The sequence below is a fragment of the Schistocerca nitens genome, chromosome 3 (assembly GCF_023898315.1).
Source record: "Schistocerca nitens isolate TAMUIC-IGC-003100 chromosome 3, iqSchNite1.1, whole genome shotgun sequence".
In the NCBI taxonomy this organism is placed as follows: Eukaryota; Metazoa; Arthropoda; class Insecta; order Orthoptera; family Acrididae; genus Schistocerca; species Schistocerca nitens.
The window spans coordinates 975,346,416-975,364,974 of NC_064616.1; the positions used below are offsets into that span (position 1 = coordinate 975,346,416).

The following is an 18,559-nucleotide window of genomic DNA, read 5'->3' on the forward strand; positions in this document are numbered from 1 at the left end:
ACCCTTCAGAGCCTCTGTGTGCTGTACACCGTCCATCCATTAGTTCAATGGGTCCAGGAAAGCTGTCACTTGTTCACTCATGATGTAGCCATTGTGATGTTTATGTGGGTTCCTGGTCATGTCGGTCTGATGGGAAATGAGGTCGCTGACGCTGCTGCAGTCCTCGTACCTTGTTCCACTAGTTCTTCCATTCCTTCCTATGGTCTCTGTGTTGCCGTCTGTCAGCAGGTGGTGTCACTTTGACATCACCACTTGTCCTCCCTTCATGGGAACAAGCTCCAGAGAACTAAGCCGCTCCCAGCAGCTTGGACAACCCCCTCTTAGCCCAATCACCACGAACAGATCATTTTAGCTAGGTTGTGTATTTTTAGCCATCACCATTTGTTAAATGGTGCTCCCCCACCACTTTGTGCTCATTGCCCTCAACCTTAGATGGTTTGACCCTTTTTTAACCACTTACATTCTCTTTTATGTTTGCCATCTGAGTTATCGGCTATTTTAGCGAATGATGTGTGGGCTGTCGACCGCGTTTTACTTTCTATCCATCGTAGCGATATGGTGAAGGACATTTAATCTTTAGATCAGGGTCTCTGTTTCTCTATGGTGTATTTTATGGACCTTTCTCTAAGTCCCTGTTTTTAGCTGTCTTTCCTTCCATCGATTGGACTTGACGTGTAGTTGTTTTTAACTCCTTTTTTTTCATTATGTTCTATGGTTTTGTCATGGGTGCATATGACCCTAGTTGTTTTTGTGCCCTTAACCAAAACAAAAAACCTTTCATGCCCTTTAAATCTTGTAACTGCAGCCCAGAGTCTTTACAAGTTGTTAGTAACTTTTTCTTCACTGTATTTTATCTCTGCTATATTCGTTATTTCAAAAGTGCATTTCAGTTATCAATGTCAAAAGCTTTCTCTAAACCCACAAATGATATAAATGAAGGTTTGTCTTTTTTTAAACCTATCATCCAAGACAAGTCGTAGGGTCAGTATTGCCACGTGTGTTCTTACATTGTTCTGGAACCCAGACTGATCTTTTCTGAGGTTCGCTTGTACCTATTTTTTCATTTTTCTGTCAATAATTGATGTTGGTATTTTGCAACCATGATTTCTTAAACTGATGGTTCATTAGTAATGCACCTGCCTTTTGTGGAATTGAAATTATTTCATTCTTCTTGGAGCCTTGACGGTATTTCACCTGTCTCATATATCTTGCACACAACGTGAGATAGTTTTGTCATATATAGCTCTCCCAAGCATCTTAATAATTTTGAGGAAATATCATCTACTCCAGGGGCCGTGTTTCAACTTAAGCCTTCATATCTACTACCTTATCTTCATCTTCTTCCTTTGCTTTAAAGTTAATTTCCTTTTTATAGACCTTCTATATATTCCTTCCACATTTCAGCTTTCCCTTCTTTTCTTAATACTGGCTTACCTTCTGAGCTCTTGATGTTCATACAGATACTCCCCTTTTATCCAAAGGTCTCTAATTTTCCTTGAAGCATGAATTATCTTGCCTGCAGTTATGCATGCATCTACAGTTTGCATCTCTCTTCTAGCCAGGAACTTTGTCATTTTGAACTTTCTGTCAGTATCATTTCTTAGGCACATTTATAATCCTTATCTACATCTACATTTATACTCTGCAAGCCACCCAACGGTGTGTGGCGGAGGGCACTTTACGTGCCACTGTCATTACCTCCCTTTCCTGTTCCAGTCGCATATGGTTCGCGGGAAGGACAACTGCTGGAAAGCCTCCGTGCGTGCTCGAATCTCTCTAATTTTACATTCGTGATCTCCTCGGGAGGTATAAGTAGGGGGAAGCAATATATTCGATACCTCATCCAGAAACGCACTCTCTCGAAACCTGGATAGCAAGCTACACTGCGATGCAAAGTGCCTCTCTTGCAGAGTCTGCCACTTGAGTTTGCTAAACATCTCCGTAACGCTATCACGCTTACCAAATAACCCTGTGACGAAACATGCCGCTCTTCTTTGGATCTTCTCTGTCAACTCGACCTGGTACGGATCCCACACTGATGAGCAATTCTCAAGTATAGGTCGAACAAGTGTTTTGTAAGCTACCTCCTTTGTTGGCGGACTACATTTTATAAGGACTCTCCCAATGAATCTCAACTTGGCACCCACCTTACCAACAATTAATTTTATATGATCATTCCACTTCAAATCGTTCGGTACGCATACTCCCAGATATTTTACAGAAGTAATTGCTACCAATGTTTGTTCCGCTATCATATAATCATACAATAAAGGATCCTTCTTTCTATGTATTCGCCATACATTACATTTGTCTATGTTAAGGGTCAGGTGCCACGCCTTGCACCAAGTGTTTATCCACTGCAGATCTTCCTGTATTTCGCTGCAATTTTCTAATGCTGCAACTTCTCTATATACTACAGAATCATCCGCGAAAAGCCACATGGAACTTCCGACACTATCTACTTGGTCATTTATATATATTGTGAAAAGCAATGGTCCCATAACACTCCTCTGTGGCACGCCAGAGGCCACCTTATCGTCTGTAGACGTCTCTCCGTTGAGAACAACATGCTGTGTTCTGTTTGCTAAAAAATCTTCAATCCAGCCACACAGCTGGTCTGATATTCTGTAGGATCTTACTTTATCAGGCGACAGTGTGGAACTGTATTGAACGCCTTCCGGAAGTCAGGGAAAATGGCGTCTACCAGGGAGCCTGTATCTAATATTTTCTGGGTCTTGGCCTTACACGATCGCTGTTTCCAGAATCCATGTTGATTCCTACAGAGTAGATTCTGGGTTTCCAGAAATGACATGATATGCGAGCAAAAAACATGTTCTAAAAGTCTACAACAGATCGATGTCAGAGATATAGGTCTATAGTTTTTCGCATCTGCTCGACGACCCTTCTTGAAAACTGGAACTACCTGTTCTCTTTTACAATCATTTGGAACCTTCCGTTCCTCTAGAGACTTGCGATACACGGCTGTTAGAAGGGGGGCAAGTTCTTTCGCGTACTCTGTGTAGAATCAAATTGGTATCCCGTCAGGTCCAGTGGACTTTCTTCTGTTGAGTGATTTCAGTTGCTTTTCTATTCCTTGGACACTTATTTCGATGTCTGCCATTTTTTCATTCGTGCGAGGATTTAGAGAAGGAACTGCAGTGCGGTCTTCCTCTGTGAAACAGCTTTGGAAAAAGGTGTTTAGTATTTCAGGTTTCTGCATGTAATCCTCTGTTTCAATGCCATTATCATCCCGGAGTGTCTGGATATGCTGTTTCGAGCCATTTACTGATTTAACGTAAGACCAGAACTTCCTAGGATTTTCTGTTAAGTCGGTACATAGAATTTTACTTTCGAATTCACTGAACGCTTCACGCATAGCCCTCCTTACACTAACTTTGACATTGTTTAGCTTCTGTTTGTCTGAGAGCTTTTGGCTGCATTCAAATTTGCAGTGAAGCTCTCTTTGCTTTCGCAGTAGTTTCGTAACTTTGTTGTTGACCACGGTGGGTTTTTCCCGTCCCTCACAGTTTTACTCAGCACGTACCTGTCTAAAACGTATTTTACGATTTCCTTGAACTTTTTCCATAAACACTCAACATTGTCAGTGTCGGAAAAGAAATTTTCATTTTGATCTGTTAGATAGTCTGAAATCTGCCTTCTATTACGTACTCTTGCTAAACAGATAAACTTTCCTCCCTTTTTTTTACATTCCTATTTACTTCCATATTCAGGAATGCTGCAACAGCCTTATGATCACTGATTCCCTGTTCTGCGCTTACAAAGTCGAAAAGTTCGGGTCTATTATCAGTAGGTCCAAGATGTTATCTCCACGAGTCGGTTCTCTGTTTAATTGCTCGAGGTAATTTTCGGATAGTGCAGTCAGTATAATGTCACTCGATGCTCTGTCCCTACCACCCGTCCTAAACATCTGAGTGTCCCAGTCTATATCTGGTAAATTGAAATCTCCACCTAAGACTATAACATGCTGAGGAAATTTATGTGAAATGTATTCCATATTTTCTCTCAGTTGTCGAGGAATCTGCAGCCCACATGGTCGAAGAACCGTCTCAGCCTCTGATTCAGACCCTCCACTTGGCTCTGTGCCAAAGGTCCGCAGTCAGTCCTGCCGACCACGCTGCAGATGGTGAGCTCTGCTTTCATCCCGCTAGCGAGACTGGCAGTCCTTTCCAAATCAGATAGCCACCGGAAGCCAGAGAGGATTTCCTCTGATCCATAGTAACATACGTCATTGGTGCCGACATGAGCGACCACCTGCAGATGGGTGCACCCTGTACCTTTCATGGCATCCGGAAGGACCCTTTCCACATCTGGAATGACTCCCCCCGGTATGCACATGGAGTGCACATTGGTTTTCTTCCCGTCCCTTGCAGCCATATCCCTAAGGGGCCCTATTACGCATCTGATGTTGGAGCTCCCAACTACCAGTAAACCCACCCTCTGCGACCGCCTGGATCTTGCAGACTGAGGGGCAACCTCTGGAACACGACAAGCAGCCACGTCCGGCCGAAGATCGGTATCAGCCTGAAACCGGTTCGTCAGACAAACTGGAGAGGCCTTCCGTTCAGCCCTCTGGAATGTCTTTTGCCCCCTGCCACACCTCGAGGTCGAGACGACCTCCCACTCTACCACGGGTGAGGGGTCAGCCTCATTGTGGACAGTATCCCGGGCAGCCACAGCCATAGTCCGATGGGGGGTGCGTGGGACGAGCTGGCAGTCTCCGACAAACCCCCGTCGGGATTCCCACAGTGATGCCCATTGGCAACAGCCTCAAGCTGTGTGACCGAAGCCAACACTGCCTGAAGCTGGGAGTGAAGGGATGCCAACTCAGCCTGCGTCCGAACACAGCAGTCGCAGTCCCTATCCATGCTATATACTGTTGTGCGAAGAACATCTGAACTAATCTACAGAAAGCACAATCAATTTGACACAAAATTTAAACGGTTATTAAAATACAAGACTGTCTAGTAAATGCAGTAATGCTGCTATTTGCGCACTGCTGACACACTGCTCAGCAGCATAAGGATGCTTTATATACTGAATTTCTTAATTATTATGTCCATTTGTTAATTAAATTCAGTATCTTGTTAGTTATATATTGGTCCATATATTTTTATATATTTGATCCTCTGCTTTCTTCAGTATATCACCTGTGAAAGCTACCTATTCATCTTCTATTGTGTTCCTTTCCTCCATTTCAGTGAAGTATTATCTAATGCTCCCTCTGAAGCTCTCAACCTGTGGTTCATTCAATTCATTCAATTTATTCAAGCGCTGTCTCATAAATTTCCAAACTTTTTTCAGTCTCTTCAGTTTAAGTCTGCAATTCATAACCAATGAATGGTCAGAGTACACATTTGCTGCAGGAAAAGTCTTGCAGTTTAAAATCTTGTTTTGAAATCTGTGCAGTAACATCATGTAATCAATCTGAAACCTTCGTGTCTCCAGGTCTCATCCACATATACAACCTTCTTACATGATTGTTAAACCAAGTAGTTACTGAAAAGACTGCTTCCCCTCTTGTGACACACACTTGTTCTATATTGTACTATAGGTTTATTCAGTTGGACCTCCTGTAACATTGGTAATTGTTACAGTAAGTGCAATGAAATCTGCTGATTACACCAATTTTATTGCTGACTGCTTGCATCCCTTCATTGCTGCTTTGTTAGCCACAAGATGTTACATGCCACAGAGCCAGAATTGTGTTAATGTTTTCATGATCCATGGTGAAAGCCAGTTGATACCCTGGCCCCAAAATTCACAATATATAAAGCCTGTCAAGCCTATCTTAGACATTGGCTTGTGCCAACTTGGAGGTTACAGACTACTTTCTTTAACAACAAGAGTTGTGTGCATGTACTTCACCATCTTGTTCTCTCTACCTTGTAAAATCCATGCAGTGGTGAAGTGGTGTGGTTTTGTGTGACTTATTTGTCAGTTTGCATGAAGGACCTAACAAAATCTTACACTGTGCAAAAGATCTTTTGTGTTGCATAAATACTTCTCAGTCTAATGATCACTTTTACAAAAATAGTCAAAATATTAATGCTTTTGTATGTTTTATCCAGCTTAAAATGGATCGAAGATTCATTTGTAGCAGTTCCTGAACTACACTCACAATTACAAGTTGTCTGTGATGAGAATATGAGACATTCTCAATATGTGACAGCCATGGAGAATCTTAAGCACATTTTTACAGTGCGTGAAAGTGTTGAGAGAACGAAACAGTGGATGATAAATGAAGGAAAACTTTTATACACACATCAGGTAACGTATTTTTATACAACATTTACTTTCACGTATTTAGTTGGGCATTTTTGTTTTATACATTAAAATTTGTCTATTTATTTGTGCATTTCTTTATTTTGTATACGTTTGTTCCAGAGTTTGAGTGATCTAGAAAATTCTAGAGATGATCTTCTCTATGAACTACATAAGTTGCCTAATCAGGCCCCTGCAGATAAAAGCATGTTAGAAGCTTATTTCCAGGATGTGGAAGAGCTGTCCAATCTTTTGGAGAAGCAGATACGCCTTATTTTGAGCCGCACACTTAATACAGTGAGGAAAGAGCCCACAGTTATTGTAACTGCTCTTCGCATTATCGAGAGGGAAGAGAAAGCGGATAGTTTTGCTCTTCAGGTTGTCATAAATAGTTGTTTTGAAATTAAGTCACCGGTCATGCAACACACACAATTCACTTTCCAATTTCTCATTTTTAGCGTCAAAAACAGAGTGGGTTTTTACCGCCAGGTAGACCAAAGAAATGGCGCGAGAAAGCTTTGGATGTGCTTGAAAAATCTGTAGCTCAACGGATTGAAGGTACACAAGTTGATGAGCGAGAAGACAATAAAATGTGGCTAGTGCGATACTTAGAGGTCAGTATATCATGTAGATAAGTATTCCATTCAAATGAAGTTAATCCAGTTTGTTCATGCATAAAAATACAAGAACTCTTGTGTTCATATTGATTAGTTGTGTATTTAATTTTATGAAAGTGCAAATTTTGATGGTGGGGTGTTCTGCAAAAGACGATAACCTGATAAATTTCTGGTGGTTATGAAATCACCACAAATTGGATTTGGGACTGTTATTAATGCATTTTCAAAATTTTTATCCTAATAACCCAGACAATGGTGTGAAAGAATTGTTTGTGTTATTTGTTTGAAGTAGCAAGCAATTTGCACTATCATACATTTGAAGGGAATGAGATTTTCACTCTGCAGCGGAGTGTGCACTGATATGAAACTTCCTGGCAGATTAAAACTGTGTGCTGGACCGAGACTCTAACTCGGGACCTTTGCCTTTCGCGGGCAAGTGCTCTGCCAACTGAGCTACCCTAGCACGACTCAAGCCCCGTCCTCACAGCTTTACTTCTGCCAGTACCTCGTCTCCTACCTTCCAAACTGCCAGGAATTTTCATATCAGTGCACACTCCACTGCAGAGTGAAAATCTCATTCTGGAAACATCCCCCAGGCTGTGGCTAAGCCATGTCTCCGCAATATCCTTTCTTTCAGGAGTGCTAGTTCTGCAAGGTTCACAGAAGAGCTTCTGTTAAGTTTGGAAGGTAGGATGCGTGGTACTGGCAGAAGTAAAGCTGTGAGGACGGGGCGTGAGTCGTGCTTGGGTAGCTCAGTTGGTAGAGCACTTGCCCACGAAAGGCAAAGGTCCCGAGTGCAAGTCTCGATCTGGCACACAGTTTTAATCTGCCAGGAAGTTTCATTCATTTGAACATTTGAAGGAAAAAAATAGCTAAGCATTCAGTAGAACTGAGTTCAAATCCCTATCTACCCAACCGCATTTAGGTTGTTTGTGGTTTCCATTTATCAATCAATGCAAATTCCAGGCTGGTTTGTTTAAAAAAGGACACAGCTAATTTCCTTTCCTTTCCTATCCTATCCTTTCTCAGTCTGAACTTACGCTTTGTCTCTAAAACAATGTTGTCATTGCATGTTAAATCCTAATCTTCCTTCACTTTACATTACATAATCCCATTTCACACAAATATAATTTCGACTGTGTAACATGGTGCAATGGTGTGCATTCCACCTCTAATTTCCTCATTGTCAATTTTACATGAAACCATAATATTAAATTCTTCTTCCAAGACAGTTTGCCTCATTTTTATGGAACGTACAAACAGTACTTGCTAATAGCTTTTCTATTAATATTTTGTGAGCAGATAGAACTGTCCTTTGAAGTGTCAGAATAATTTACTTCTGATTGCAGTCTTACTCTGAGAGAGCACACTGTTTTATTTTTGTTTACAATATACAGATCCTGCACTTTGTCACAGTTCATAATAAGGAAAAATTATTTTTCCAAATCTGTCATAATAAAGATGTTTTATGAATTTCTTAAATTAAAGTGACTGTAAATTGGAACTTTTGGAGGCCACATTTATTTATTTCCCATATTGATGAAAGGGGAGCTAGTTGCTCATCTTGATTAGGGTATCCCTCATTTCAGGACACAATGAGAGAGAATCAAAGCCCTGACAAGGATAAGGTTCAGTTGTTACAGTCCAGGATGATATTGGGGTGATAAGGGAGGTGGTCTTCTGTAGTTAATTTTTGGGGTAGTGGGAGGATTGGGGGTTTGTAAGGATATGGCATGGTAAATCTGTCTGTGTGGACTAGGTTTGGTGGTAGTGCCTATCTGTAAAGACATGTTCATCCTTTTGATACCGAAGAGGAGTAGTGAATCCTTGGCCAGATTATTCATATTTCTCAGTTGGTTACTTCATTGGCGAAGCTCAATTTGCGAATAACCAAAGCTACCAGAGCATAAACGCAAGGGATCCTGAGGGATATTATGCCAAATTCTGTCCAACTGGTGCGTTAGTCATCAACATCCCAAGCTGGTTGGACGGCTCTGCCCATAATGCTCCAAACGTTCTCAATTGGGAGGAGATCCGGTAACCTTGCTGGCCAAGGTAGGGTTTGGCAATCATGAAGACAAGCAGTACAAACTCTTGCTGTGAGCAAGTGGGCATTATTTTGTCGAAATATAAGTCCAGGATGGCTTCCCATGAAGGGCAAGAAAATGGCACCTAGAATATTGGTAACATACCACTGTGCTGCAGACTGCTGCGGATGACAACCAAAGGCATCCTACTATGAAATGAAATGGCTCCTGATACCATCACTCCTGGTTGTCGGCCCATCCAGCGGCAAAGTCAGGTTGATATCCCACTGCTGTCTGGAGTGTGTCCAGACACATCTCCAACAGTCGTCAAGGCTCAGTTCAAAGCAGGATTCATCTTCACCACTGAAGGCAGTTCTTCTCCAGTCGATATTTCAGGCCAAATGTGCCAACACCACTACAAATTGGCTTGGTGTACAGAGGTCAATGGTGGTCGGCTCAAAGGGCACTGTGAACTCGACCCCCTTTCTGTGAAGAGTCACCTACTAATGCTCCGTGTGATCACTGGAGCACCAGCTGCACATTGGGTGAATGGTGCCTCTGATTGCTCTGTCCTCACATTCTCATATCTGTAGGTCGACTGCTTCCTTATTGATGCTGCATTCGGCCATGGTTCACCCATTCCTGTGCACATTGTTGAATAGGGGCATATGTATTGTTCAGGCCCCTGTTTGCAAGTCTTAGTTACTGTCCAACTGAGTACTCCGAATGAAATTTGCAAAGACTTTATGCCCTGGTGTCGACAAGTCCCTTGTTTACTATCCATGCTAGCTGCATGGTGGAATTGCACTTAAGTGTCACACATTCATCCATTGGCCACCAAAGTTAATAATTTTCCATTGATACTTGCCCGAATATCAATTTGTGGCCAGTTTTGTTTAGTGTACTTGAACATATAGAAGAAAAGGGTTAATAATATCATTATATTATGATTGTCTTACCTTTCACTTATACATTTTCTTTGTGTTATATCTCCATCTTGGCTATACCTAATTTACTGTGGAACCTCTTCAATTTTTTTTGTTAAATATTGTGCATTAAATGAATTAACCTTTGTAGTACCACTTTCAGTATTATGCAAAGTGGAATTAAATTAATAAACTGAATTATTATTCTGGAAGCACAAAATGATACAGAAAGAAAATGCTTGTGCCATATGAGGAAAAAAAAATCATTGTAACACTTCCTGCTTCATTGATTTTCTGTCCTAATGAGGTAAAATAAGTTTATGCCAAATCACAATATAATGTCATATTTTTTGGAGATATTTGTTGCTTTGTTATTCTCCTTTCTTTGACTTTAACTGAAGAATATTTTTCCGCCTCCTCCTTCCAGATGACATCTATATCGATGAATGTTGTTTGCAATTTGCTGTGCACACTAATTAATTTCTTTCCCCCCACAGCTCACAAGACAGCTTATCCTGGAAGACCTGAGAGTTGTAAAGACATTGTGTGTGCCTTGCTTTCCACCACAGTGGGATATTTTGAATACATATGTTCACATGTATCACAAATGTCTGTCTAGACATGTAAGTAGAAAAGTGTAAGTCAAAGCGTAATTCTTCCTAACCATGCACAATGCTCAAAACTTTATTTAACAGACTAAAAAATAGGTGAACTTGTGCTCTGATTCTAAATAACAGATACTTAACACATACTTCAGCAAAAAATTGTGCTGTGGAAATTGGAAACTGTAACTGCTTTTCCTGCTTGATTTTCGATTGGGGCCAGTTCTCATTATATATTCAAACAAATCTGCATTGTGATACTTTTTGGCCCTCAGACTGGTCTTCATTAGAATACTAAAATGCAGAAAGTGAGTATGCTTGGATTGGACTTTCCTGTGTTAGAATTTTGTGTGTTTGATACAACTGTATTTTGTCTTTTTGCAGCTGCAGGAGCTGATCAGCAATGGCCTGGAAGGCAATGAGTATGTTTCCATACTTTCATGGATAATGAATACGTATGTTGGTCCAGAACTAATGCAGCATCCAGAACTAAATATTCAGTCTGTTGGACCACTCTTAAACAATGCAATTGTAGAAGATCTACAACAGAAATATTTAAGTGTGAGTTTCTTAACCATGAACTAAATTCAGAGTACTCTGTCTTGAAAAAATAAGATTTTTGGCTCCCCTTCTGTTTGTAGAATATGCAAAAGAACTATATTGAGTGGATGCAAAAAACGTTGGAAACAGAAAAAACAGACTGGAACAGTGGGGCTTTACCAGAAGTTGGTGATCAAGAAGGTTATTATCACACTGCTGCTCCAGTCATTGTGTTTCAAATGATTGATCAGAATCTTCAGGTAACAAGAACTATCAGGTAATATACTTTCAGTATTTGGTATTGTTATGGCATGGAAAGAATGCACCTTCTCTGGTAAGCAGCAATTACGCTGATTAAAAGAAAATATTGTACATAGTAATATTTACTATAAAGGCATATTACTTGCTCTCAGTTTCTTTAGTGAATAATTTTTGTGTGATACTAATTAAGTTGTGATACGTAACAGGTGTCCATGTATAGGTCAATAGTAGCTAAATTGCTATTTCTCTCTGCATATATCCAAGCAGTAAACATAAAATGTAATTCCAAATCAAAAGTAAGAGGCATCCCCCCTGCCCTTTGTATAATATAACTTAGCTTTTCCCAGTAACAAATAATCTAAGATAGTTTAATATCATGACAGAGAATTCAAAGAGGTCTGGGATACACTTCTTGAGATCTGCCCTCCTCCGCCTCCTCGTCCACATGGGTCAACATAGCAAAAGTGTGGTTTGCCACATGACGCTAATGAACAAGTTGCCGACCAACCGTATCCCAGACATGTTTGAATGTGTAAAACAAAGGAAGCACTGGTACCAGTCATTCTTTGAAGAAGCAATCCATGTTCCCCACCATGTGCTCGTAGGAAAACTATCAAAATATGAGATGTGGAGTTGTCTGAAGGTGGATCAGTACCAAGGGCTTTAAAATCTCTCCGATGTAGTAGCAGTTTCTGTTCAGATAGCGTTAAATGTAAAACCATCAATGTCCTATTTCATTCCAGTGGTGCCCCAATCAATCACACTTCATGTTGAACCAATATGCCAAGAAACTGCAGGCTGTCATGATTGTGATCATCAAAATTGCATCTAACACAGTGCTTGCCAAACGTATGAAGCCTCTGAGCCACTGTACTGTTTTTGAGTCCAACTGTGGGGCATTAAAAGAAATGGGACAAAAATAAGTACTTTAAAAGATCTTAAAGTTGTTTATTGCCTGTAAATTTATATTTCTAGTAAATGTGAAAGTGTAGTGAGTAATAAATTACAAATGTAAGAACAGATTTTTGTATCAGCCTTACTAGCTTTAATGAGGGGATGGCACTTTTTTTGTCATCAACAAGTGTTCTTTTTAGTGTTGGGAGAATGGGTAGTGGCTGTCATTCAAATATAGTTGTCAGTATTCACTAATGAGTCTGTTTCTCTACTTGTTTTATATTAATATCATACTAGTAAAAGAAACCTCACATAGGTATGTAAAGCTGAACGTTGCCTTCACTTTAGGACCAAACTGGACATAAACTGAGTAGTTTACTTTAGGAGCAAGAGATGAAATGTTTTCAGAACTTGAAGAAAGTGGTTTTAAAGATAAATCATTTTGAAAATCAGTTCCAGCTCCACCGAAGCAGGGTCGTCTGTGAAGGGTGAGCGTTTTATTGAGAGGAAAAATGGTTTTTTGAATTTTACTTTTTAATTGTCTTTCATGTGACATACTGTACTTCTCTTTGGTAAGACAATGGCTGAGCCTGGGCCTGCATAGTACTGGATGTTTTGCGGAACACCCATGCTCAGTCGATGTAAACACCATCCCATGTAGTACCGCTGACGAAGGGACACACAATGATGCAAGCTCTGCCCATCAATAGGACAGTGGGTGGGGGGGGGGGCGGGCCACATGGGACGCACGAGATGGGTTGATGAGAATGTGTCAGTAGTCAGTACTGGGAATGCTCTCTTGCCTGCCAGCTCAGTCCACGACTGATGTCTACTAGTTCCTCCCTTTGGGGGCGCAATGCCTCTCAATTTAACTGCAGCAGCCTCCGGTTGTCATAGCGAGTTTGAGTTAGTGCAACGCATAGGCATAAGCTTTTGGAGAAATAACATCTTCACTGGTGACTGGAAACAGTATTTTCTTTCGAAAGTTTACTCCTAACACCACCAGACACTTCACTCATTTTCCCATCCTGGCCAAGTTCAGCATTTGCACTTATTTAGACTCAATGTTCCATGACACAAATAGAGGAGTCTTCACCATCAACCTTTGTAAAACATGATTTAACAGACTGTGCAGCAATTGAAATGCTTTTGAAATCTTGGAAGCATTTTTGAATTCACTTCTCTACTCCGAAAGAATGTCAGTGTATTGATGCTGGAGAACTTGTCTTCAAGGGTTTGTTTCAAACAGAAAAAGTGTCACATTGTGAATCTCCACATCTACTAAGCCAAACTTAGTACTGCAGTAGAATTGCATATACTCTAACTTTGTTCACTACTTTTATGACTGTTTCCGTTATGTTGTTCGTACTTAAATGCTTTCCACACAGTGACTGCTGGTGTATTACATGATGTTAAGCCAGAAATTTTGGAAAGCTATTGTTTTTCCAACACAAGGTTATGAATCCCTTCTCTCTCCTTTCCATCGCAGGAGCCCCATCAGTTGCTAAGCCCACAATGTTCTTTACAGGAATGTTGAATGAGGTAGCACAGTGGTTAGCAGACTGGACTCACATTTGGGAGAAAGATGGTTCAAACCCACGTCTGAACATCCACATTTAGGTTTTCCGTGATTTCTCTTAATCACTTAAGGTAAATGCCTGGATGCTTCCGTTGGAAGGGCATGGCTGATTTCCTTCTCTGTCCTTCTCTAATCCGAGCTCATGCTCCATCTCTAATGTCCTTGCTGTTGACAGGATGTTAAACACTAATCTCCTACACCTCTTTACAGGAATGTTTTCAGAGTTGGTTTGTTTATAAATAACACTTCTGCTACTAGTCAAGGTTTTCTTTTATTTTTATTTTACGTGACATGTATCAGGAAATGATTCTCGTTTTCAAGTGTCTTCTTCCCCCTGTACTATGCCACTTATTTGGGATGTTTTTGATGTGTGAGGTTCTGCAGTATTCTGTTGGTAAAAAATGCTTTAATAAGATGCCAGTAGATGTGCTCTTGATGTATGTTGATGACGAATTGAGATATTGGGGTACAGTACTGCTCATCGTGACAGTCACATACAACAAAGCGGAGCAAAACAGTACGGGCTTCATACCGTTCTTCCTGCTCCAAGGTCTTGAGGCTGAAACTACAATGGATACACTCTCGTTGTTTCAGTTGGACGATACTCAGGTTGACTGTGAAACACCACATCACCAGTACCAAAGAAGCAATACTGCTTGGTCACATACGGATCCTGGACACCCAGGCGCTCTGTTTAGAGCAGCATCTAGAAGCATGTGCGACAGAAGTAGAGTTCCATAACAGATAGTAACTATTTACCAAGCACCTGCAGGAAATTAAAATCTATTCATAAATCATCTGGAAGCCCTTTTGGGTTATTTAACAGGAATAAACAAAGAAATTTTGATTGCTGGTGACTTTAATACAGATTTTCTAATGCAATCTTCTAGTAAACATTTACTGCAGTTAGTAATGTTATCTTTCAATCTAACTCACACTGTAAACTTTCCAACTAGGATCACTAAATCCTCAAGGACAGCCATTGATAACATTTTTATAGACAAATCAAATGAACAAAATCATATCATAAAACCTGTAATAAATGGACTATCAGATCATGACATGCAGCTCCTTGTTTTAGATGTAAATTCTAAGCAGATTATCAAGACTGCTAAATCTGAGTACAGGAGAGTAGTCAATCAACCAAAAATTGTTTTAGAAAACTGCTCAAAGATATGAACTGGAAAGATGTTTATAGTGCTCATGACATGAATGAAAAATATAACACATTCATGAACAATGTTGATACCATGTTTGAAAACTGTTTTCCTGTAAAAGTTACTCAAATTAAACAGAAGTCTATAATAAAACCATGGATTACACAAGGAATAAAGAGTTTCTGTAAGACAAAAAGGAAAAGGTATCTGTCTACCACAAATAGCTCCAATGCTGATGATTTAGCTAAATACAAAGAATACTGTAAAATATTAAAAAAAAGTAATTCAGACATCTAAACAAATGCACTATGAGAAGAAGATAGCAATGTCAGGAAACAAAATAAAAACAATATGGGATATAGTGAAAGAGGAGACTGGTAGAACCAGAATGGAACAGGAGCAAATAGCACTAAGGGTAGATGACACATTAGTAACCGATGGGCATAGTATGGCAAATCTATTTAACAAGTACTTTATATCTGTTACTGATAGAATGGGATTGTCAGGATCAGCAAATAATGACCTTGAATATCTGAAACTAGCCTTTACAAATAGCTTCAGATACATGAATATGTCACTCACTTCACCAAAAGAAATAACTTCCATAATAAAATCTTTAAAAACAAAGCATTCTAGTGCTTATGATGAAATATCAACAAAGTTAATTAAGGCATGTTCGTGAGAGTTTAGTACAATTCTAAGTTACTTGTGTAACCAGTCAATTATAACTGGGACATTTCCTGACTGGCTGAAATATGCAGATGTTAAGCCTCTATTCAAGAAAGGAGATAAAAACATACCATCAAACTAAAGACCAATTTCACTTTTTCCAGCATTCTCAAAAATTTTAGAAAAAGTGATGTACAGGCAGCTTCTCAACCATCAGACCACAAATAACATATTATCAAGAACACAGTTTGGATTTCTGAAGGGTTCTGATATCGAGAAGGCTATTTACACCGACAGTGAAAATGTACTTAATTCATTAAATAACAAATTACAAGCAGCAGGTATTCTCTGTGATTTGTCAAAGGCATTTGATTGTGTAAACCACAACATTCTTTTAAGTAAATTAGAATTCTATGGTGTCACGGGAAGTGCTGCAAAATGGTTCAAGTCATACCTCACTAACAGGAAACAAAGGGTGTCAGTGAAAGGGACTAGTGAATTAAGTCATCAGTCATCATCAGAATAGGAAGAAATTACATGCGGTGTCCCACAAGGATCCATCTTAGGGCCATTGTTTTTTCTTGTGTACATTAATGATCTCTCATCAGTTACACTGCCAGAAGCAGAGTTCGTTTTGTTTGCAGATGACACAAGTATTGCAATAAATAGTATGTTGAGTGTAGTTCTAGAAAGATCTGCTAACAATATTTTCATGGATATTAATAAAAGGTTTAAAGCCAACTCACTGACATTGAACTTCGAAAAGACTCACTATATGCAATTCAGAACATGTAAGAGGTTTCCACCCAGAATATGCATAAAGTATGAAGAAGAGCAGATAGAAGAGGTTGACAGTCTTAAATTCCTGGGATTAATACTTGATAATAAATTCAGTTGGGAGGAGCACAGCACTGTAGAAACGCCTAACAAATCTGTATTTGCAATTCGAGTGTTAGCAGACATAGGCGACATAAAAATGAAAAAGCTTGCATACTTTGCCTACTTTCATTCCATAAAGTCATATGGTATAATATTTTGGGGTAACTCTTCAAGTCAAACAAAAGTTTTCAGAGTCCAAAAGCGTGTAATAGGTATTATTTGTGGAGTAAATTCATGGACGTCCTGTAGAAACCTGTTCAAAGAACTGGGTATACTAACTACTGCCTCTCAGTATATTTAATCCTTAATGAAATTTGTCCTAAATAATATATCTTTTTTTCCAACAAACAGCTCAGTTCATACATACAATACCAGGAACAAAAATGATCTGCACAAGGACTTAAAAGCACTTAACTTAGTTCAAAAAGGGGTCCACTACTCAGGAACACTCATCTTCAATAATTTGCCAGCAAATATAAAAAATTTAGTTACAAATAAAGATCAGTTTAAAAGAAAGACTTACTAGTGGCCAACTCCTTCTACTCCACTGACGAATTTTTTAATAGAAACAAATTATGTGTTGTATATATTCATACTATTAGTATTGTTATTTCAGCTTAAAAAAATTGACATGTTCCACATCCACGAGGATCTCCTCAGCACGGATCTATGGAACGAAAAACTAATCTAATCTAATCTAATCTAAGAGAGTGCTGCAGCCCACAGGATCCAGTTTGAATTTGTATGCCTGTGCATGGAGTAAGGATAAAAAACCACTTTGTGCCATATCATATCCTTCCTTGCTTGTCGGATGTCACATACAAAGTAGAATATTATGACCCTTCATCAAGATGACAAAAGCACAGGTATGTCATTCATATCCTCTGCGTGAAGCCCTGCTACAGTCCAGAGGTGCAGATTGACAAAGGTAGGTTCAAGGAAACTGGTCGATCGCAAAGCTTTGACAGGAGGGGCTAGTTTCAATGCTCATCATAGTGAAGATGATGTAACAACATGACCAGAATGTAAGGAGTCACCAGTGACTCCATATGGAAGACAACTGACACGATCTAGAGTCAGAGTGCAGTAGTTGGCTCCAATGAGAATTTCTGAAACATTAGGTCACTGTTTCTTCTAGAAACTGAACAGTGCCACAACCAATGGTACGTGCAGTGTGGTGTAGTGATTAGCATCACTGGTTGCTGTGCTGTGGTTTACCAGTTCAACCCTTGCGACAAGCAGTTATTTGCTGTTTAGTACTTACAGTTTATGGAATGTTCTTCAAATATGTTTTGCTTCTATATTTTGTGATCTTAAATATTTGTATAAATACAAACATTCTGGAATATTCAATGTTTGTGTAAATAGCAGTACTCTCCATCCAAAGTTTGATTCTGTTCTGGCTGTACATTAGTGTCAGTAATAATTGTGCTGCATTTCATATATATTTCTCATTATCTTGCATTTCATTGGCTGAATTTAGAAATTAATTGATATTCTCATTTCACAAGAATCATTCTACATTAAATCTAAAACAATGTCGAAGTGGAAGGAATGTGATTTAGATGGTGGTATGACCATGATGATGATTTTTGATTTTTATTAATTTCAAGTAAATACTAAGACGATTGAGCAAGGACACAGACAATTTTTTTCTGTATTCTGGACCAACTGGTGTAATGCTCAATCTCAATGCTCGGTATTCGAGAATTATTGAACTACGTCAAAAGTAAGTTATGGAAGACTAATGCTATTTAACCCTTACAAATGTGGGTAAATCACCAAACCAATACTTTCCATTTCATGTGAATGTTGACATCTGTGAATAAGAATAAATAAACTTTTCTAGCAGAGTGAGAGGATTTTACGAGTATTTTAATTGCACAGTGCATCTTTAGAAGTAAAATTATTGTCCTCAAATGTAGTGTAGCCTTTAATGTGAGCGAATGAGTTTGTCAACATGTCGTGTTAACTGACTTGTGTAACTGGCTCTTTGTGGCATGTTTTGCCCATAATACGGAAAACTGCTACACAATGACTTGATAAACTGCATAGAGTAGCTTGGTAGTCAGTTCACTCATGCACTAAAGAACATACCAAAATTTCATTTATTAAGAAGAACCAAA

General features: G+C 39.4%; 1 protein-coding gene across 2 annotated transcripts in view; it reads left to right on the forward strand.

Annotated features, from left to right (window-relative positions):
* LOC126249037 (exocyst complex component 3) overlaps window positions 1–18,559 on the forward strand; it is a 54,960-nt gene that overhangs the window by 32,175 nt on the left and 4,226 nt on the right. For both annotated transcript variants that reach the window (XM_049950656.1, XM_049950655.1), the window contains 6 exons: window positions 6,090–6,288; window positions 6,406–6,660; window positions 6,741–6,896; window positions 10,350–10,475; window positions 10,839–11,015; window positions 11,096–11,271. In XM_049950656.1, the coding sequence (XP_049806613.1) occupies window positions 6,090–6,288; window positions 6,406–6,660; window positions 6,741–6,896; window positions 10,350–10,475; window positions 10,839–11,015; window positions 11,096–11,271 (1,089 nt within the window). The remainder of the gene's footprint in view (window positions 1–6,089; window positions 6,289–6,405; window positions 6,661–6,740; window positions 6,897–10,349; window positions 10,476–10,838; window positions 11,016–11,095; window positions 11,272–18,559) is intronic.